The sequence below is a fragment of the Phoca vitulina genome, unplaced genomic scaffold, assembly GCF_004348235.1.
Source record: "Phoca vitulina isolate PV1807 unplaced genomic scaffold, GSC_HSeal_1.0 scaffold44, whole genome shotgun sequence".
Lineage (NCBI taxonomy): Eukaryota > Metazoa > Chordata > Mammalia > Carnivora > Phocidae > Phoca > Phoca vitulina.
This window is the reverse complement of record NW_022589747.1, coordinates 4767478-4789835: the sequence shown is the minus strand read 5'-3', so window position 1 is coordinate 4789835 and position 22358 is coordinate 4767478. Positions and strand designations below refer to the sequence as shown.

The 22358-nt window shown below is 46.9% G+C and overlaps 1 protein-coding gene across 3 annotated transcripts in view; it reads left to right on the top strand.

Moving 5' to 3' along the window:
* COBL (cordon-bleu WH2 repeat protein) overlaps positions 1 to 21737 on the top strand; it is a 278487-nt gene extending 256750 nt beyond the window's left edge. For all 3 annotated transcript variants that reach the window (XM_032430638.1, XM_032430635.1, XM_032430636.1), the window contains 3 exons: positions 332 to 451; positions 1127 to 1369; positions 20408 to 21737. In XM_032430638.1, the coding sequence (XP_032286529.1) occupies positions 332 to 451; positions 1127 to 1369; positions 20408 to 20425 (381 nt within the window). In that variant the 3' untranslated portion in view covers positions 20426 to 21737. The remainder of the gene's footprint in view (positions 1 to 331; positions 452 to 1126; positions 1370 to 20407) is intronic.
* The last annotated feature ends 621 nt before the right edge of the window (positions 21738 to 22358 follow it).

Sequence of the window (22358 nt, the reverse complement as noted above, 5' to 3'; positions counted from 1 at the left end):
CCTAGCCAGGCACTCAGCACCAACGCTCCGCATTGGGAGCCGTCTGCTTCGTTTTATAGATGAGGAACTGAGGCAGAGCACTGTCAGGAGAGCAGAAAGCCAGCAGCCATAACGGGAGCCCGCACACCTGCCCTTTGCTTGTTAGAGGCTCTCAGGTCAATATGCAATCTTAAGTCGCTACGGTTCCGTGCAAAAACATTCTTCCTTCTAACACGGGGCTGTATAATCCATCCTAGAGCCCTCAGCTGACAGGTAGTGCTTTTGCTCTGAGGCTGTCCTACTTAGCACTTCTCCTTCCGGGTGACGTGTGTCGACACTTTGAATATTCTAGATTGCAGCAGACACCTCCGAGGGAGGGCCCAGGAAGCCGTCCTACACGGAGACAGCGGGCGAGCGCTCCGCACTGCTGTCCGCCATCCGAGGGCACAGCGGTGCCTGCAGCCTGCGGAAGGTAAGAGAAGGGCCTTCCGTGGCAGGATGGGCGCGCACAGCCACTCCCCGGAGCGCCCCACGCGGGTGCCACAGAAGCCGGGGCAGCCCTCCCGTGTCCTAAGCATCTGCTAAGCCACCCTCAGGGTGGGCAGCCCAGGACCGCTGAGGCTGGCGCGGTGGGGCAGCCCTTGCGTGGGAGAGGCCAGGCATCCGGGAGCGGTCCTCCTCCCTTCCTACCTGCCCACCTGGCACGGGGCGTTTCCCGAGTTCTCGGGCACCCAGCGTGGCTGCAGGGCTGTCTCTCCTGGGGGGCAAAGTGGCTGGTCCTCTGGCGCTGATCTGGCATGGCCTTGGGAGCCCAGGAGGGCCGGAGCTGAGGGGCAGGACTGCGTCCTCCAGCTTCCAGTCGCAGAGTCCGAGGAACTGCGTGATGGGTATTTTACTCCCCGACAACTGGTCAGAGTGGTGTGGATGGCCTCCGTCTGTCCTCACCTGCCAAGGCGAGGCAGAAGGTCAGGGAGTTCTCAGGAAGGCACGGCGGCCACCCCGCGCCCCGCCATCCGTCGCCGGTTGGGGAACTCAGGCAGCGAGCTCGCACAGCTCCCGGGCTTGCTGCGGGCTAAGTGAGGCCGTGGGCGGGTGGCCCCTCCAGAAGGCCCTCAGGGACCTTGTCATTGAACCGTGTCATCTCCAGGTGTCATCCTTCGCCTCTGAGGAGCTGCGGAGCTTCCGGGACGCCGAGCAGTCATCAGAGCCGCCAGGACTCCGTGACCTTGGCCTTCAGCCCCTGCCCGCCCCGCCCCCACCGCCTCCAGCCACCCAGGCTCCCTCCACATCCAGGACGGTGGCCAGGTCCAGCTCAGGCAGCCCCGCCCAAGCCAGGCAGGCCCTGATGGACGCCATCCGCTCCGGCACGGGGGCCGCAAGATTGAGAAAGGTGACAGTGCGTGACCATGTGAGCGTCCGTGTGGGGCCAGCAGGGGGTCAGCAAGGAGCCACACGGCAGGGAGACGGCCGCGGGGAGGAGTGGCTGACAGCCCGCGTCCCTTACCCCAGGGACCAGAGGAGATGGCCCTCAGCGGGTGGGGGTCGGCCCACAGACCAGCTCCTGGGGACGCAGGGGGTCCCCCCACACGTGTAACCCCTAACTGCATCTCAGCCACCCACTCTGACTGTGGTGCACGGGGGATCTAAGCAGCGTCCTGTAGAGAGCCCGTGTCACCCTCGTGGCCCTCAGCCTGGGTTGAGGCTCTCAGCACAATTTCTGTTTGTTTGTTTTGGCTAGCATTATGTTTGAAGTGATTGAGTCTGAAGCCCGTTGGGCAGAGCGCACGCGCCCTGGTTCTGCAGCTCCTACTTGCGTGTGGTCTTACGCTGGTCCGCACATTTGTCACCCTCACGTTCCCCAAAGCAGTGGGGTTTGTGCCACGACCACGGTGGGACTCCCAGACTCAAGGACTCTCGGGCCGCGTGGGTTCTGGGATCTGTTTCTCCGCCCGTGGTTTGATTCTCTGCCCCTGCCCATTTCTGGTGGGTTTGGGGAGTTCTGCTAACGACAGGGAGGCTGGTGACAGGTATTATTTCCCAGGAGACGATCTCCAGATGCTAAGATCCTGTTTTCACATGGACCTCAAGAGGTCAGTACTCAGATGATCCTCAGTGCATATGGGAAGTGAATGAGGCTCAGACAGCCCGAGTGGTTTGGCCTTGGTCCCACAGGACCGGGTGCAGACAGGGCTCAGTTAGGGCACAGAAGGTGCTCGGAAGCAGGTATCCGCTGGGGGAGAGCAGGTGGCCCTCGAGACAGGGCAGAGCTGCTGGTGCTGAGAAGGCAGATGGCTCTCCGGCTGTCCCCCACCCCCCGGGAGCCTGTGGAAGCAGAGGAGGGGGGAGAAGACCCCCTCCCTGCAGGCAGCAAGCCCAAGACATGATGGGCAGTCCTCACTCAGGCCCAGAGATGCCCAGCGGTGTTACCCGGTGCACTCACAGCCTGACCCCCCACCGCCTGGCAGCTCCCCTGCTCGCAGGTCACCCCCAGGGCTTGTCCCTGTGTGACAGGGAGGCATTCCCAGCTGTGTGCGTGCGTGTGGCCCCCGGGAGGGACCCCAGACGTCGGCTGTCAGGCCCGATGGCCCCACTGATCCTGGGGTACGAGTTTGAGGTTCTCAGAGTGAAATCCATCTGACATCTCCGCCCTGATTCAGATTTGGGGGCGGGGTGGGAGGTGAGCCGCGGAGCTGCGATTTTCAAGTGTTTGCCAAATGACTTCACCTTCAGATCGGCACTAATTAGCTATGTCAGCCGCGCCTGGACTCTGTTTCAGGTAATGCTGAACATACTTGTTTTATGACCACACACCATGCCTGTTTCTTACCTATGCCAGCGCATTGACGGATTTCTGGATCTTTCCGGAAGAGCTGTTACCCTGTCCAAGGCGCCTGGGCCCCGAGAGGTGGAAAGCTTGCCTGAGATGGCACAGCTAGGAGGTGGCAGACTGCAGCAAGTCTAACCCTCACGCTCGTGCCTTCTGGAAAGAAAGAAAAATACCAAGTTTGGGAGTTGTGTGGAGGGGCAAGAAGTTGTGCCGCGAGAAAGGAGGTGGGGATGGGGACAGTGGGGAGAGGAGGAGCAGGACCAGAAGGGGCAGGTGGGCGTTGGGGTGGCGCAGCTGGGACCGCGTGCGTCTGGACCGAAGCTCGGGAGCAGGGTTGCGGCAGGAGAGGTCCTGGGCCACCAGGTTCCAGCCAGGGGCCGAGGCCAGGCTGTTCTCGCTCACGATCTCTGCTTTCTTTCTGCTGCTTCGAATGGCATTCAGAAGCCTTCATGTTGATTGTTTCTTGGATGAGTAGAAGTGTTGTGACCCGCCTTATCCATCCTGGGAAGGTCTGTGCAATACATGCTTATATGGCACGGCTGAGACTTTGATGGCCTGAACAGTTTACAAGACGCCCTGGGGCGAAAGTGACCAGGACGAGTGTGACACGGGGGACCATGTCCCTTTGCTCTCTATCACCGCTCTACCCAACTGCGCTGCCGTGTGCGTGGATGACCTCAGGGCTGAACGTACAGGACTAGGTCACTGCTCCACACAGTGACCCCGGGACCCCTTCACCCCCTTGTACTCTGTCTCTCAGAATCACATAAGACTGGCTGATGGAGATGAGACCTTGAAGGACAGGCAGGCACTGGATGGTCCACGTGCCCGCCTATGTATTTTTCTCACAAGCCAGGTTAGATGGCGCTTCTCTGCTCAGCGTGGACCATGAGGATCTCCGTTGGCTTTGCCACAAATGCGCTCTGGGGTATATGTTATGGCAGGTGAATCTCAGATCATTTGCGCTTTGCTTCTTATTGCTTCTTCTGCTTCCTTTTACCTTCTGGGCTGTTAGAGTCGTAGAACCTTGAGGAAGATGTGATAACTGCAGGGCTCTGGGGTCCACACAGAGTGGGCTGAGCCCCCTGGGCATGCAGCGTGTGCAGATCCTCCTTCACCAGCTCCTGGGTGTTCAGTGAGGGCTCCAGGTCGGGTGTGGCTGGGAGGACTTCGTGGACCCGAGGGATGTTACTGGCCTTCCCAGGGCTGGTGTGAGGGGCTCCCATGCATAAGTCTACTGGCTCCCCTCCTCCAGTTGTCAGTCCAACCTCCTCCTAACTGGGGTGCTCAGGCATTCTGGGAGGATTCTCAGAGAGGCAGGACGTTTGGGGCTAAAACTCAGATGATCGCCTCCCCACCACCTGTAACATACAGGATTTGCTTTGGCAGGGATGCTACTTACGGTAAAATGCCAAAGCGTCGGTTTGACACATAAGGAACAATCACCATAAAAATGACTGGCATTGGGGTGTGGACCTGGCTCAGTCAGTTCAGCGTCTGACTCTTGATCTCCGCTCAGGTCTTGATCGCAGGGTCCTGAGTTCAAGCCCCGTGCGGGTCTCCATGCTGGGCGTGGAGTCTATTAAAAAAAAAAAAAAAAAGCCTGGCATTTTTCAAGGCAATTAAAAGTACATTTGCCTTCACAGTGTGACGGCAAATTATCTTAATGAGATAATTTCTCTGCCTCTGTGTTTGTGGTGGTCAGAGAAATTTCCAGCTCCAGATCAGAGCATTTGCAGTCCCGCTCTGTCTGCGGGTCCTTCTTCAGGAGCGCACCTGCTCTGCCTGAGTGCAGGGCTCAGATGGACGGCCCAGCACCCACTTCCTTCCCCGACTCCATCTCGCACTCATAGTAACGGGGAGCCTGTCTGCCTCTGACAGCCCTCAGTGGTCTGTTTTAAATGCATTCTTTCGGGAGCCTGGAATGAACTCCAAGCACCCTCTGCATCTGTGCTTACATTTAAAACACTCACACATCCAACCATCCACTCTGCAAGCATTTCCTGAGAAACCCCCAGGGTCCAGGGCCCATGGTCCTGCTCATGACAGAAAAATGAACGAGGCGGTGTCTGCACCCTCGTGGGCTCTCAGCCGGAAAGAGAGCGTGTGGAGTCGGTTGTTGACCGTGGGACCTTCTCGCCAAGTTAGGGACGTGATGAAGGCAGAGACACTTCCTTGTGTGCCCTGGCTCTCCTCCAGGCCCAGACAGTCCTAGCCCGGTCACCTTCCTGGGTGTGAAGGCTGTGGCTTCCATCCCACAGACAGGCTAGCGGGGCGCAGACGTCGTGACTTACCCCGGGCCTGAACTGGGTGGGCGCTGCTGCTGAGCCCTGCTCCGTGTGGGCACATTCTTCCAGTGCGGGAATGGACTGATGCCGACCACGCGCGTGTCGTGACGCTTGGCCTTGACCGTGGACCCCATGAGACGTGATCAGACAGGTGACGCTGTCACCGTAAATGCCCAGGAGGCCCCCACGCCGGAACAGAAACCAACAGCGGCAGCACACCTCTTTCCTTCCCTGGAGGGTCAGAGAAGCCACGTTCCCGTGGCCGGGAACACTGACTTGTGTCAGAACAGGAAACCCAGCATGAGCCAGAATTCCATCACACGCCGGGTTTGGGCTGCTCGTTCTGTGAACCTGAACAAGGTTTTGGTTAGAGTGGACTAGTTCCAAGGTGCAGACGGGTCAGTTCCGGCTGCACTGACCCTTGGCGTGTGATCCTTCTGCCCCGTTCGGATCTACCAGGTGACCGTTTCTTTCTGCAGGGGGCACACAGGGAAGCCTGTCCTGAGAAGCCACCAGTGCAGTGACCCTCAGGGCCCTCACAAACCCTGCCCCCTGTTTTACCAGCTACCCCCCACTCATCCCACACGTGCGTGCGTGAAGCACGAGCCCTCGGAAAGCCCCCCTCAGTTCACGGGCTGGACTGGCTTCCCCTCTCACAGCTCACGCCAGCTCCCTTAGTATCAAATCACAGCTCTAACTTCTGGAATAATCAGTGCCACATGCTTGGTGCTTGCCCCTCCTACCTGACTATACCCCAGCGCTATGCCCTGTTCCTGGCACCAGAGTGGGCACTCAGTACCAGTTACTCAGACGAGGGACAGAGAAAACAAACGCACCCTTTGCCTGCCATGTTTGCCGGCTCCCACCTAGGAACCCAGTGCGTCCCTCATCCGTGAGCCCATCACTCGTCTACTCCATCGTCACTAGAACATCTTGCCAAGAATCCACTTCAAGCTGGGAAAAAACCACCATCTTTTCCTTTGGGAATTTAGAGGAGTTCTGTGCATCCCGAGTCTCCCCTCACCGGTCCCTTTCCCAGTCCGCAGAGTTGGCCAACAGCTCATCAACGCCCCAGAGCTAATCTGTCCCCTCAGAGACGGGAGCTCACCAGCAAGTTCTGCAGCTCTGATGATTCCTTTCCTCCCCCTGGACACCATTTGCCTGTCACCACTGTCCCTTTCATCTCTTTCCATAGAGACATCATTCTCCTTGGCAGGCGAGGAAACAAAATGAAACTTGGATATTTTTACAGCTTTCTGGGTTGGCCTCAAACTCTAAGCTTTGTCCTTTCGTTGATTTTCTTCTTGTCCAACCAAAACAAAAGAGGATCTTTCAGGAAGCAAAGCTATCCCTTGCCTCAGCCCAGATAGCAGTCACTTACTGATGTGGCTTAAATTTGGGTTGACGCTAGTGGCCATCAATATGGTTTATGCTACGTTTGTGGTTATCTGAACCACCAGGCTCCCTGTTGTGAATTGTGATCTGAGCCAGATCGTTTTAATGCTGTCCTCGTGCAATTTCCATTTTTATACGACACTGAGGAGTTTTTCCTTTCCCCTTCTAAATAGTGTCTTAATTTGCTGAAAACGTTTCAAATCTTGATTCAACCGTTGTATTGATATTGGCGGTGGTGAGCATGCCTTCCAGGCCTCCAACCCAGCCATCAGTTCAACACTCATCAGCCCAGGGCTCCGGCTCTCTGACACTCAGGTTTCTGGCCCGCCAGGAGAGCAGGGGAGGGCCAGCCCCTCCCTCCCGGCTTCACCGTCCTGCCCTAGAACTGCCCCACCAGCCCACAGCCCCACGTACCCTTTGCACCCTGAGAAATTGACCTTAGTAGCATGGAACCGCTCTCCGAAGGCGGCTTCTCCCCGTGTGCCTGGCTTTAGGTGACAGAGGCACGCCGAGCCATCTCCTGCCCCACCCCAAAACCTTCATTTGGTTATCATCCTAACTCGTCCACTGGAAAGCTCAATGGTGGGGGTGGGGGTGAGTGAAGCACGGGTCAGACCCCAAGACTCGCCCAGACCGCATGCAGAGTCAGACTCCAGAGCGTGCACTCTGAACTCCACACACGATCTTAGTGTCTATTTTTTAAAAGTTTTGGTGAATGATATCTTTATTAAGTGTCATTATTTTTTCCATTGTTTTTTAGAGAGAGAGGGAGAATGCATGCAAGCAAGGGGGAGGGGCAAAGGAGAGGGAGAGAGAATCTCAAGCAGACTCCCTGCTGGGCACAGAGCCCGACACGGGGCTCGATCTCACCACCCTGAGGTCATGACCTGAGCCAAAACCAAGAGTCAGATGCTTAGCCAGCTGAGCCACCCAGGCACCTCTAGTTTTTCTACTTTTATTGATATATAATTGATAGACGGCATTGTATAAGTTTGGGACATACAGCAGAATGACTTGCCAATGAAATAATCACTGCAGTAAGTTAACATTCATCATCTCATGTAGACACAAAAAGAAAAAGGTGTTTTTCCCTTGTAATGAGAACTTCTGGATTTGCTCTCTAAACAGCTTCCCTCCATGACTTATAGTGGTGTGAGCTGTAGGCATCATGCTGTGCATTACATGCCTGGTATTTCTGTATCTTATAACTGGAAGTTTGTATTGTTTGACCACCTTCATCCAGTTTCCCCTCCCTCCACCCCCTGATTCTCATAACCACAGCTCTGATCTCTTCTTCTATGCATTTGATTTTTTTTAAGATTACACATATAAGTGAGATCATACAGTATTTATCTTTGTCTGACTGACTTCACTTAGCATATCTATCCACCCATCTACCCCCTACCCACCCACACAGTTTTATTTTTTATGGATTTTAAAGTAAATTAAAAACACCAGTACACCTCGCTCATAAATAATTTAGTGTGCATATTATGAGAGGCTCATACTTTTTATGATTGTTTTTGAGATAAAATGTTTGTACAGTGAAATGCACACACCTTAAGGGCACTATCTGATGAGTACAAAACCCATTTGTACTGTCTTCACCCCCACTGAGTTTGAGTTTGTTTTTTTATTGTTATGTTAATCACCATACATTACATCATTAATTTTTGATGTAGTGTTCCATGATTCATTGTTTGTGCATAACACCCAGTGCTCCATGCAGAACGTGCCCTCTTTAATACCCATCACCAGGCTAACCCATCCTGCCACCCCCTCCCTTCTAGAACCCTCAGTTTGTTTTTCAGAGTCCATCGTCTCTCATGGTTCGTCTCCCCCTCCGATATCCCCCCCTTCATTCTTCCCCTCCTGCTTTTTTTTTTTTTCTTAACATATATTGCATTATTTGTTACAGAGGTACAGATCTGTGATTCAACAGTCTTGCACAGTTCACTATGTTCACCATAGCACATACCCTCCCCAGTGTCTATCACCCAGCTACCCCATCCCTCCCACCCCACCCCCCACTCCAGCAACCCTCAGATTGTTTCCTGAGATTAAGAATTCCTCATATCAGTGAGGTCATATGATACATGTCTTTCTCTGATTGACTTATTTCGCTCAGCATAACACCCTCCAGTTCCATCCACATCGTTGCAAATGGCAAGATCTCATTCCTTTTGATGGCTGCATAATATTCTATTGTAAATATATACCACTTCTTTATCCATTCATCTGTCAGTGGACATCCTGGCTCTTTCCACAGTTTGGCTGTTGTGGACATTGCTGCTATAAACATAAGGGTGCACGTACCCCTTCGGATCCCTACATTTGTATCTTTGGGGTAAATACCTAGTAGTGCAATTGCTGGGTCATAGGGAAGCTCTATTTTCAACTTTTTGAGGAACCTCCACACTGTTTTCCAGAGTGGCTGCACCAGCTTGCATTCCCACCAACAGTGTAGGAGGGTTCCCCTTTCTCTACATCCCCGCCAAAATCTGTCGTTTCCTGACTTGTTCATTTTAGCCATTCTGACTGGTGTGAGGTGGTATCTCATTGAGGTTTTGATTTGGATTTCCCTGATGCCGAGCGATGTTGAGCACTTTTTCATGTGTCTGTTGGCCATTTGGATGTCTTCTTTGGAAGAATGTCTGTTCATGTCTTCTGCCCATTTCTTGATTGGATTATTTGTTCTTTGGGTGTTGAGTTTGATGAGTTCTTTATAGATTTTGGATACTAGCCCTTTATCTGATATGTCATTTGCAAATATCTTCTCCCATTCTGTCGGTTGTCTTTTGGTTTTGTTGACTGTTTCTTTTGCTGTGCAAAAGCTTTTTATCTTGATGAAGTCCCAATAGTTCATTTTTGCCTGCCCTTGCTTCCCTTGCCTCTGGTGATGTTTCTAGGAAGAAGTTGCTGCAGCAGAGGTTGAAGAGGTTGCTGCCTGTGTTCTCCTTTAGGATGTTGATGGACTCCTGTCTCACATTTAGGTCTTTCAACCATTTGGAGTCTATTTTTGTGTGTGGTGTAAGGAAATGGTCCAGTTTCATTCTTCTGCATGTGGCCGTCCAATTTTCCCAACACCATTTGTTGAAGAGACTGTCTTTTTTCCATTGGACATTCTTTCCTGCTTTGTCAAAGATTAGTTGACCATAGAGTTGAGGGTCCATTTCTGGGCTCTCTATTCTGTTCCATTGATCTACGTGTCTGTTTTTGTGCCAGTACCATACTGTCTTGATGTGATGACAGCTTTGTAGTAGAGCTGGAAGTCTGGAATTGTGATGCCGCCAGCTTTGCTTTGCTTTTTCAACATTCCTCTGGCTAAGCGGGGTCTTTTCTGGTTCCATACAAATTTTAGGATTATTTGTTCCATTTCTTTGAAGAAAGTGGATGGTATTTTGATGGGGGTTGCATTGAATGTGTAGATTGCTCTAGGTAGCATTGACATCTTCACAATATTTGTTCTTCCAATCCATGAGCATGGAACGTTTTTCCATTTCTTTGTGTCTTCCTCAGTTTCTTTCATGAGTATTTTATAGTTTTCTGAGTACAGATCCTTTGCCTCTTTGGTTAGATTTATTCCTAGGTGTCATATGGTTTGGGTGCAATTGTAAATGGGATCGACTCCTTAATTTCTCTTTCTTCTGTCTTGTTGTTGGTGTATAGGAATGCCACTGATTTCTGTGCATTGATTTTATATCCTGCCACTTTACTGAATTCCTGTATGAGTTCTAGCAGTTTTGGGGTGGAGTCTTTTGGGTTCTCCACATAAAGTACCATATCATCTGCAAAGAGTGAGAGTTTGACTTCTTCATTGCCGATTTGGATGCTTTTGATTTCTTTTTGTTCTCTGATTGCTGTGGCTAGGACTTCTAATACTATGTTGAATAGCAGTGGTGATAGTGGACATCCCTGCCGCGTTCCTGACCTTAGGGGGAAAGCTCTCAGTTTTTCCCCATTGAGAATGATATTCGCTTTAGGGTTTTCATAGATGGCTTTTATGATATTGAGGTATGTACCCTCTATGCCTATACTCTGAAGAGTTTTGATCAAGAAAGGATGCTGTACTTTGTCAAATGCTTTTCCTGCATCTATTGAGAGGATCATATGATTCTTGTTCTTTCTTTTGTTAATGTATTGTATTACGTTGATTGATTTGTGGATGTTGAACCAACCTTGCATCCCAGGGATAAATCCCACTTGGTCGTGGTGAATAATTCTTTTAATGTACTGTTGGATCCTATTGGCTAGTATTTTGGTGAGAATTTTTGCATCCATGTTCATCAGGGATATTGGTCTGTAATTCTCCTTTTTGATGGGGTCTTTGTCTGGTTTTGGGATCAAGGTAATGCTGGCCTCATAAAATGAGTTTGGAAGTTTTCCTTCCATTTCTATTTTTTGGAACAGTTTCAGAAGAATAGGTATTAATTCTTTAAATGTTTGGTAGAATTCCCCTGGGAAGCCATCTGGCCCTGGGCTTTTGTGTTTTGGGAGATTTTTGATGACTGCTTCAATTTCCTTAGTGGTTATAGGTCTGTTCAGGGTTTCTATTTCTTCCTGGTTCAGTTTTGGTAGTTGATACATCTCTAGGAATGCATCCATTTTGACCAGGCTATCTAATTTGCTGGCATAGAGTTGCTCATAATATGTTCTTATAATTGTTTGTATTTCTTTGGTGTTGGTTGTGATCTCTCCTCTTTCATTCATGATTTTCTTGATTTGGGTCATTTCTCTTTTCTTTTTGATAAGTCTGACCAGGGGTTTATCAATCTTGTTAATTCTTTCAAAGAACCAGCTCCTAGTTTCGTTGATCTGTTCTACTGTTCTTTTGGTTTCTATTTCATTGATTTCTGCTCTGATCTTTATTATTTCTCTTCTCCTGCTGGGTTTAGGCTTTATTTGCTGTTTTTTCTCTAGCTCCTTTAGGTGTAGGGTTAGGTTGTGTATTTGAGACCTTTCTTGTTTCTTGAGAAAGGCTTGTATTGCTATATACTTTCCTCTTAGGACTGCCTTTGCTGCATCCCAAAGATTTTGAACAGTTGTGTTTTCATTTTCATTGGTTTCCATGAATTTTTTTAATTCTTTAATTTCCTGGTTGACCCATTCATTCTTTAGTAGGATGCTCTTTAGCCTCTATGTATTTGAGTTCTTTCCAACTTTCCTCTTGTGATTGAGTTCTAGTTTCAAAGCATTGTGGTCTGAAAATACACAGGGAATGATCCCAGTCTTTTGGTACCGGTTGAGACCTGATTTGTGACCTAGGATGTTATCTATTCTGGAGAATGTTCCATGGGCACTAGAGAAGAATGTGTATTCCGTTGCTTTGGGATGGAATGTTCTGAATATGTCTGTGAAGTCCTTTTGGTCCAGTGTGTCATTTAAAGTCTTTATTTCCTTGTTGATCTTTTGCTTAGACGATCTGTCCATTTCAGTGAGGGGGGTGTTAAAGTCCCCCACTATTATTGTATTGTTGTCGATGTGTTTCTTTCCTTTTGTTATTAATTGCCTTATATAATTGGCCGCTCCCATGTTAGGGGCATAGATATTTACAATTGTTAGATCTTGTTGGATAGACCCTTTAAGTAGGATATAGTGTCCTTCCTCATCTCTTATTACAGTCTTTGGTTTAAAATCTAATTTGTCTGATATAAGGATTGCCACCCCAGCTTTCTTTTGGTGTCCATTAGCATGGTAAATGGTTTTCCACCCCCTCACTTTCAATCTGGGGGTGTCTTTGGGTCTAAAATCTCTTGCAGACAGCATATCGATGGGTCTTGTTTTTTAATCCAATCTGATAGCCTGTGTCTTTTGATTGGGGCATTTAGCCCATTTACATTCAGGGTAACTATTGAAAGATAGGAATTTAGTGCCATTGTATTGCCTGTAAGGTGACTGTTACTATGTACTGTCTGTGTTCCTTTCTGGTCTATGTTGCTTTTAGGCTCTCTCTTTGCTTAGAGGACCCCTTTCAATATTTCTTGTAGGGCTGGTTTCATGTTTGCAAATTCTTTTAGTTTTTGTTTGTCCTGGAAGCTTTTTATCTCTCCTTCAATTTTCAATGACAGCCTAGCTGGATATAGTATTCTTGGCTGCATATTTTTCTCATTTAGTGCTCTGAATATGTCCTGCCAGTCCTTTCTGGCCTGCCAGGTCTCTGTGGATAAGTCTGTTGCCAATCTAATGTTTCTACCATTGTAGGTTACATATCTCTTCTCCTGAGCTGCTTTCAGGATTTTCTCTTTGTCTCTGAGACTCATAAGTTTTACTATTAGATGTTGGGGTGTTGACCTATTTTTATTGATTTTGAGAGGGGTTCTCTGTGCTTCCTGGATTTTGATGCCTGTTTACTTCCCCAAATTAGGGAAGTTCTCTGTTATAATTTGCTCCAATATACCTTCTGCCCCTCTCTCTCTTTCTTCTTCTTCTGGGATCCCAATTATTCTAATGTTGTTTCGTCCTATGGTATTGCTTATCTCTTGAATTCTGCCCTCGTGATCCAGTAGTTGCTCATCTCTCTTTTTCTCAGCTTCTTTATTTTCCATCATTTGGTCTTCTATCTCACTGATTCTCTCTTCTGCCTCATTTATCCTAGCAGTTAGAGGCCCCATTTTTTATTGCACCTCATTAATAGCCTTTTTGATTTCGACTTGGTTAGATTTTAACTCTTTGATTTCTCCAGAAAGGGTTTCTCTAATAACTTCCATGCTTTTTTCAAGCCCAGCTAGTATCTTTAAAGTGATGATTCTGAACTCTAGATCTGACATTGTACTAATGTCCGTATTGAGTAGGTCCCTGGCAGTCGGTACTACCTCTTGTTCTTTTCGTTGAGGTGATTTTTTCCATCTTGTCATTTTGTCCAGAGGAGAATAGGTGAATGAGAGAACAAAATGCTAACAGGGTAACAGCATCCCCAGAAAATATACTCTAAATAAATCAGAAAAGACCTGAAGCCGGGGGAAAAGAAAGGGAAAGAAAGAAAAAAGAAAAAGAAAGAAAAAAGAAAAAGAAAAAGATAAAAACAAACAAAAACAGAACAAAACAAAAAAAGACAGAATATGATCAAATATGATCAGGCTGGTGCATAGATCAGTGCCACACACTAGATTTTGGGTGTATTTTGGTCTGTTAGAAGAAAGTGCCTCCCAAAATTTTAAAGAAAGAAAAACTTATATATGTACAAAAATAAGGGTTGATATGATGAAGGGATGGAATATGACTGTAAAGATGAAAATTATAAAATATTTTATAAAAGGAATTGATAAGAGGTTGTTTGAAAAAAGAAAGAAGGGGATTAAAAAAAAAAAAGAACCAAAAAAAGGGAGAGAATGTGATCAGGCAGGAGAGTAGAACAAAGCCATACACTAGAGATTTAGGGTATATTTTGATCTGTTAGAAGAAACTCTATCTCAAAATTTTAAAGAGAGAACAACTTATATATATATGCCAAAAATAAGGGTAACTACTATGAAGGGATAGAGTATGACTCTAAAAATGAAAAATAAAAATGTTTTTTAAAAAAGGGATTGATAAGATGTTGGTTGAAAAAGGGAAAAAGAAAAATTCAAAAAAAAAAAGTTAAAAAAAAATTAACTTTGAAAGACTAAAGAATCATGGTAAAAAAGCCATGGATTCTCTGTGCATTATTCCCCTAGTGCTGGAGTTCTGCCGTTCTCATTGATCGGTAAACTTGGTCTTGGCTGGCTGTTCTTGCTGATCTTCTGGGGGAGGGGCCTGTAGCCGTGGTTCCCAAATGTCTTTGCCGGAGGCGGAATTGCCCTGCCCATGCCGGTCCGGGCTAAGTAACCTGCTCGGGTTTGCTCTCGGGAGCTTTTGTTCCCTGCAAGCTTTCCGTACAGCTTTGGAGGCTGAGAGTGAAAACGGTGGCCTCCCAGTCTCCGCCCCGGAGGAGCCGAGAACTCGGGGTCCCGCTCCTCAGTGCGGCCCCAGAGAAAAGCCGTCAGTCACTCCCGTCTCCCCGGTCTCCGGCCACACTCCGTGCTCACCCGGCCTGTGACCGCGCGTTTCTATCTCTGGCACCCGACCCAGTGTGGAGTCTCCAAACCCAGCAGATCCCTGCGGTGTGCTCCCGCGCCGCTCCTCTCAGGGGAGGAAAGTGAGTCTCCCTGGATCTGCCGCTTGTTAAGGGTCCCTGCTGGGGGAGCGGTGGCCCGACTGTGCCGCGGATCAGGGTTTATGGCAACCCCGAGCTGAGAGCCCGCGCCTGGGCTCCGTCTCTGCAGCCGGCTTCCCTGCTCCGATACCTGGGAGCTCTGCCGCACTCAAGCACTGCCGGTCTTCCTGTGACCCCGAGGGTCCTGAGACCACACTGTCCCGTGAGGGTTCACCCCCCACTTAGCCACCAGAGTGATGTCCCTCAGTGGAGCCGACTTCTAAAAGTTCCGATTTTGTGCTCCGCGGCTCTATCACTTGCCAGAAGTGGCCGATGGAGGCCCCCGCCCCCGCCGTCTATCCTCCCGAATATCGCCTTGGATTCACTTCTCCGCACGTCCTACCTTCCAGAAAGTGGTCGATTTTCTGTTCAGAGAGTTGCTGCTATTCTTTTCTTCGATCTCCTGTTGAGTTTGTAGGTGTTCAGAATGGTTTGATCCCTATCCAGCTGAATTCCTGGGACCAGACGAAATCCAGGTCTCCTACTCCTCCGCCATCTTGCTCCGCCCCCTGAGTTTGGTTTTGGACCAGTATTGGGGAAGAATAAAACTGAAATAGTTACTTTAAATTCCCGGTTCTCAGGAGATGTGTGTTTATGTACGCATATGTGCACATATTTGGGAGTGATTTATGGCAGCTTGCATTTTCTAGCCCAAAGGAGGAGTATCACTGGCATGGCTGCATGTGGGCTGGTTAGAGAAGGGAAAGCTTGGGACAAGCCTGGAGAGGGGACAAAATAGAAGACACGGGGCTAGCCCAGAGCAGAGGACATGGACCAGTCTATACCTCTGGCAGAGCAATAGGAAAAGGAGTAAAAAGCTTTTCAAATATGTTCAACTCTCACCTGTTTGAATCTCTAGGAATGCCTGCTAATGGCCAAGATGAAGTTTCAGGGACTGAAATTACCATCCCACCTGAGATAACCAAAAACTCAGACAAAATGTAAGAAACAATGTTTTTTTTGAAGTCACTGGACAGCAGGCAACAAGGAACAGCACCCCTGAGAGATAGGAAGCTTCCCGGCCATCATACAACCAGAAGAAATCAGTAGTGGCCAGCAGACTCCCTGAGTTGGGGAGCAGAGCTGAGAGTCTGGGGTCACCGAGGAGGCTAAGGTGTGCAGCACAGAGTCCTGAACAGCAGATTACAACATGGAGAGAGAATTCTGGAGGCCTGCAGAGGGTCCTCCTCTGGAATAGTCAGTGCAGTGCTGGTGGGCACATGCATGTGAGGCCGGGACAGAGCCACGTGGTAGTGTAAGAAGGAGCAGCACCTGGAGCTCACACAGCCAGACTGGGAGACTCTGTGTGGCTCTCACACTGCACAGCACATCTTCACGTCAACACCCGAAACCATCAAAGTGTTTCCATATAACTGCCTCCCAGAATAAAGCTCAAGAATATTTGTAGGAATGCAAAAATATCCAGCACCCAATGAGGCAAAATTGACAGTATCCAGCATCCAATAAAACATTACCATTGCCACAAAGAGGCAGAAGGATATGAAACACTGTATGCTGAAAATGAATCGATGAAAACCTCCCTAAAATAGACACAGATGTTAAAGTTGGCAGATGAGGATATGGAAACAGTTAATATAATTATATTTAAAGAATCCAAATATTACAGTGTATGTTCTGTGACCACAACAGGATTAAATTAGAAATCAATAACAAAATGATCTCTGGAAAATCCCAAATACTTGAAAACTAAATAATACAACTCTTAATCACCCATGGGTCAAAGAAAAAAAACTCAAAAGGGGAATTGCAAAGTATTTTGAACCAAATGTAAATTTAAACACAGTATAAAGTGTGTTTGCTGCTATAAAATCAGTACTTGGGGGAGAACCGTATAGCACCACATCTCCATAAAGAAGAAAGACTACATGGGGCTCCTGGGTGGCTCAGTCGTTGAGCATCTGCCTTCGGCTCAGGTCATGATCCCAGGGTCCTGGGATCGAGCCCCGCATCGGGCTCCCTGCTCAGCGGGAAGCTTGCTTCTCCCTCTCCCACTCCCACTCCCCCTGCTTGTGTTCCCTCTCTCGCTATACCTCTCTCTGTCAAATAAATAAATAAAATCTTAAAAAAAGAAGAAGAAGAAGAAGAAAGACCACAGATGAATGACCTCACTTCCACTTTAAGAAACTAGAAAAAGAAGAGTAAAAATTAAACCTGGAGTGAGCAGAAGAAAATAAATCATAAAGGTCAGAGCAGAAATCAGTGAAATAAAAAAAAAAGAATAAAGCAAAATCAATTAAACCAATGCTTACTCTTTCATAAGACCAATAAAGGTGATCAACCTCTAGCCAGACTTATCAGGAAAAAGAAAGAAGACAACTTATCAGGATCCAGAAAGAGGGACGTAACATCACTACAGATTCTACAGGTAGTAAAAGGGTAATAAGGCAACATTATGAACAACTTTATGCAATAGGTGAAATCTTTGAAAGACCCAAACTATCAAAGCTCACTCAAAAGGAAATAGATAACCCAAGTAGCCCTGTCTCTATTAAAGAAATTTAATTACAAGTGAGAAATCTTCCCCCACCCGTACACACCCAAAAAAACAAAGCACTGCCACCCATCCCCGGTGACTTCACTGGTGAGTTCTATCAAACATACAACATTCACCAAGCAGCACATCCAAATTTTCTAGAAATTTTGTTCAGAATTTCCTGAGGAGGAGCGATGACTCCCCAACTCATTCTACAAAGATAATATTACCTTGATACCAAAACCAGACAAAGATACCAGAAGGAAAGAAAATTATAGAGCAATAGTCCTCACGAATATAGATGCAAAAAAAAAAAAAAAACACACCTAAATTGAAATTTAGCAAATCAAATCCAACTATATGTAAAAAGAGTAACATCATGTTCAAGTGGGGTTTAGCTCAACAATGCAAGGTTGGTTTGATATTTGAGAAAAAAGTCCTCATATTAACAAACTAAAAAAGAGAAAAACCCTGATAATCTCAATAGATACATTAAAAGAATTTGGCAATTCAATATCCATTTCTGATAAAAACTTCTGTAAAGTAGGAAAAGAAAAAACTGATAAAAGGCATCAATGGAAAACCCACAGCCAACATCTTAGATAATGATGGAAGAGCAAATACTTTCCCCTAGAATCAGAAACAGAGCAAGACTGTCTGCATTCTATTCAGCATTGTACTGGAGGTGCTAACCATTGTAAGTAGGCAAGGGAGGGAGGGAAGGAAGGAAGGTAGGAAGGAAGGAAGAAGGGAAGGAATGCATTCCTATTGCGAAGAAAAGAATAAAGCTCTTTTTACAAACCATGTGATGGTCTATGTTAGAAAACCCTGTAGGAACTATAGATAGATTCTAAGTTTTTTAAGTAAGTCTGACAATGTTATAGGATACAGCAGCATTACAAATACAGCTGTATTTCTAAGTATCAGTAGTGAACAATCAGAAATTGGATTTTTTAAAATAATAATTTTCAAGAACATCACAAATATTAATACTTAGGGATGAATTTGACCAAAGATGTACACACCACAAAGCATTGCTGAGAGAATTTCAAGAAACCTAAATAAATAGGTGGATAGTTCCTATTTTGAAAACTCAGTATGGCTATGCTCCCCAGATTGAACTGTAAATTCAGTGTAACCCCAGTCAATGTCCCAGTAGGCTTTTTGTAGAAATTGACAGGCTGTGTCTAAAATTGCGATAGTAATGCAAAGACCTAGAAAAAGATTCAAGTCGGTGGACTACTACTTCTTCATTTCAATACTTATAATAATGCCAAAGTAATTCAGACAGTCTGGTAACTGACATCAAATAGGTCAGTGGAAGAGAATAGAGAGCCCACAAATAGACCCATGTGTTTAGAGAACTGATTTTTGACAAAGGTATAGAGGCAATTCAGTGGAGAAAGGACAGTTTGTTTTTGTTTTGTTTTGTTTTTTTCAAAAATGGCATTGCAACCATTGGATATTCCTATGCATGATAATTAACTTTGATCCATACATCGCACAAGGTAATGTAACTCAAAATTAATTATATATCTAAATCTGAAACTGAAAACTATAACATTTCTAGATGAAAACATAGGAGAAAATCTTTGTGACCCTGGCTTAGGCAAAAATGTCTTAGATTTGAAACCAAAAGCACAATCCCTAAAAAGGGCAAACTGATAAATTGGATTTCATCAAAGTTAAAACCTTCTGCCCTTCACAAGAGCATACCATTAAGAGAATGAAAATACAAGCCTCATGCTATGACTACATATTGGCAAGGCATTTATTTGATAAAGGACATATATTTAGAATTCATAAAGAAACTGTAAGAAAGCAAACAAGTCAATAAATGGGCAAGATATTTGAATAAACACTTAAAGAAGATATACAGATGCAAATAAGCATATGAAAAGAAGCTCCACATATTGATCATTATTGAAACACAAGTTAAAACCACAACATTCCCGCTACATACCTACTAATATGGCTACAATTTTAGTAGAAAATGACAGTACAGAATATCGACCAGATGTAGAGCAACTGGAACTCTCAAGACCTATTAGTGGGAATGTAAAATGGTGCAACTACTTTGAAATGTAGTTTGGCACTTTCTTCAAGAGTTACAGCTGCAACCACCATGTGGTCCAGCCATCCTGCTCCTAGGTATTCACCCAAGAGAAATGAAACATACGTAAATACAAAGACTTGTATTCGCATGCAATATACATAGCAGTTTTATTTGTAGTTCCCTCAAACTGGAAACTGTTTAACCTTAGCCTTTATTTTTTTTTAAAGATTTATTTATTTGAGAGAGAGCATGCCCTCGAGTGGGGGGAGGGGTAGAGGGAGAGGGAGAATCTTAAGCAGACTCCACGCTGAGCACCGAACCTGACACGGGGCTCAATCTCACAACCCTGAGATCATAACGTGAGCCAAAATCAAGCGTCAGACGCTCAACCGACTGAGCCACCCAGGTGCCCCTAATCTTAGCCTTTAAAGCCATTGAAATATCTCCTTCGAAACTGTACAAATCAGGTTTTCTGCAGTTGGACAGGAGGATGCAGGGCGAAGCTAAGAGTGAAAGTTTGAGCTTGTGCATTCACTCATTCGTGCCATAAATACTGAGTACTCAGTAAGTTCTGTGCCCAGAGGAGGGAGTGAGAGTCCCACGGTTCATCCTCAAGGAGCCTCTCTGCAAAAGTGAGGGAGCAGGGAGTCTGGGACACGGGAGCAGACTGGGGTAGCTGACAGAACGAGGGGTGATTGCATCAGCCCTGACAAGGACTGGGGTCAAGAGAGCCTCTCTCTGGAGATAGTATGAACACCTGTTCCCGAAGGACTCAAAGCTTTCCAGCTGGAAAGGCGCATCCCCAACAGAGAAACCCCACATGCAAAACCTGTCCAGAGGAGGGAAAGACCCTAGCAGATCCCAGAAGCTAGGAGGGGCTCAGGGAGGCCTGGGGCCTGGGGGCAGCTGACGGCTCTCACAGATGTACCATAGCCCTCCAGTGGGTTCATACTTTCTTTCCTGAAAAAGAACTGGCAGGAGCAAGTCACTGGAAGTGTTTAAGCATGTTTGTGTTCCAGAAATGTTCTCCTTGGGGCAGTAAGTAGAATAGGTATCGATGTAGAAACCCATGCTGGAAGAGTAATGGCAAGGATGTTCTTGCACTGAGCTCCTTAGCACCCGGATCTGTGCGCCCTGGGCCAACCCCATTGGCTCACCCAGGTCCCCCGAGTAACTGTGGTTCTCTCTACTGCAGGTGCCCTTGCTCGTGTAAATCATTGAGAAGATCAGATTGTGGCAGAAACCCACCTGTGAGCCATCCACAGTCACCACTGGAGGACGCCGCGTGGCAGGGGGCGTCGGGATTTGGTGAACTTTCTTGTCTACAGGCCAAACTCACACAATTGATTTTCAGTCCTGCAAAATGTTTCCAAGGGAGGGCGAGATGCTGCTCAGCCATGCAGCTGGTGTGCCAAGGACACGTGTTTGCCTCTGAATATTTAAAGTTGCCAATAAACTATTCTTGTTGGCAGGTTAATGGGGATATGAATGCTGGAGTCCAACACTACACTGAATTATGGTGACCTTAGACTGATTCTGGACCTTTGAGATTTTACCACATAGAGATGGTTAAGACCATTTAGCTGTTCGAAATCTTTTGAATTCTAAGGAAATATGTATAAACCAATCAAAACAATCTGAATGTAATACACTCTGTGATGTTTTGGTGGTAAGAAAGGAGCAGAAGATGACTGTTGCATAATGAAACCATTGGATTTTTATCCCACAAAAATGTGGGGTTACAACCTCACAGAGGGTCACAGACCATGATCTGACCAACAAAGCTTTTAAAAAATCAACGGTTATCACCCAGAATATGATCACACCTGATGTCTGGACAGGCGTTTCTGATTCTCCGAGGGTGACAGTGACAGAGATCAGAAAGTCATTGGTGTGGACGGTCAGTGCCCCACTTTGCAGGCATCCCCAGTGGGCTGGGAAGTAGAATGAGCCCTTCGCGCTCCCTCCCAGGAGGGCTGTGTATGGAGCCCGGTGACTGCCCTGAGAACCTTCCGAAATCCTGCACGGGGCCAAGAGCAGGGACACTGGGTGGATGTCTTGTGTGTCGCCATGATCAGATCAAAACTGTGCTGGTATTTCATGGTTTGGGTTCAGTCTGGGCGTGTTTACCCTATGGATCAGTGGCACCCCTGTATCATATGGAAGGCTTTTCTTAGCACCCAGTATTCTGCCACTGGTATTTATAATGTTTAGACACAGTGCTAGTTTTTCACTTCTCTCTGTAAAGCCTTTTGTTACATTGAAAAGAGATCTTTAAGAGATGAATAGAAATCAAGAGGAGTTCATGAAATAAAATTTCTATCTTAATGGAACAACAAATATAGTGAGATCATTTTAACATTTCACAACTGTTTCAGATCGAGGCGTCACATAGAATGGAAACTTTACTCTGCATTGTCTGATGCTAGATGCTCACCTTCCCAGAGTGGCAAGAGCATCAGCCTATCTCTCTTAAACCACATGTCTCTATGTGTCTTTTAGTGCCACAAATAAAAGAAAATGAAACTGTAGCCATTGTGTGAATTTCATGACTTTATGCCACAGTCTGTTTGGATGCCCTTATTCTAGAGTAGAAAGGAGAGATTCGGTCATTCGATGAATGAATATTCATGACTGCCTGCTACACTCCTCTGGGCAGCAGAAAGCAAAACAGACAAGAATGCCTGTCCTCGTGGAGTTTACTTTACAGGGGAGGAGACAGACCATGAGCAACATAGGTAAGCAAAATATTGAGTATATTTAGAAGCTGATAGTGTGTAGGAGAAAATCAAGAAAAGGGATGTAGAGTGAAATAGGGTGATGAAGAGAGTCCTCAGTGATACAGTGATGTTTGAGTAAAACCCTGAAGGAAATGAGAGAGCAGACCATGGGTGGATGCATAACTGACTAGGGAAAGAGCAAGTGCAAAGGCCCTGTGGCAGAATTTGCCCAGCGTGTTGGAGGAACCAGGGGGACAGTGTGAAACATGGGTGGTCATGCAAAAATATGGAGTTTTCCAGCCTCTGACCCCCTGGTCTTTGCACACAACTCAGTGCTGCATTTCCCAGAGCCACCTTGCTCCCCAGCCAGAGCAAGAGAGGAGCAGAGGCATTGGGCCCAGAAGTGGGCCTCGAGGATGAGAAAGG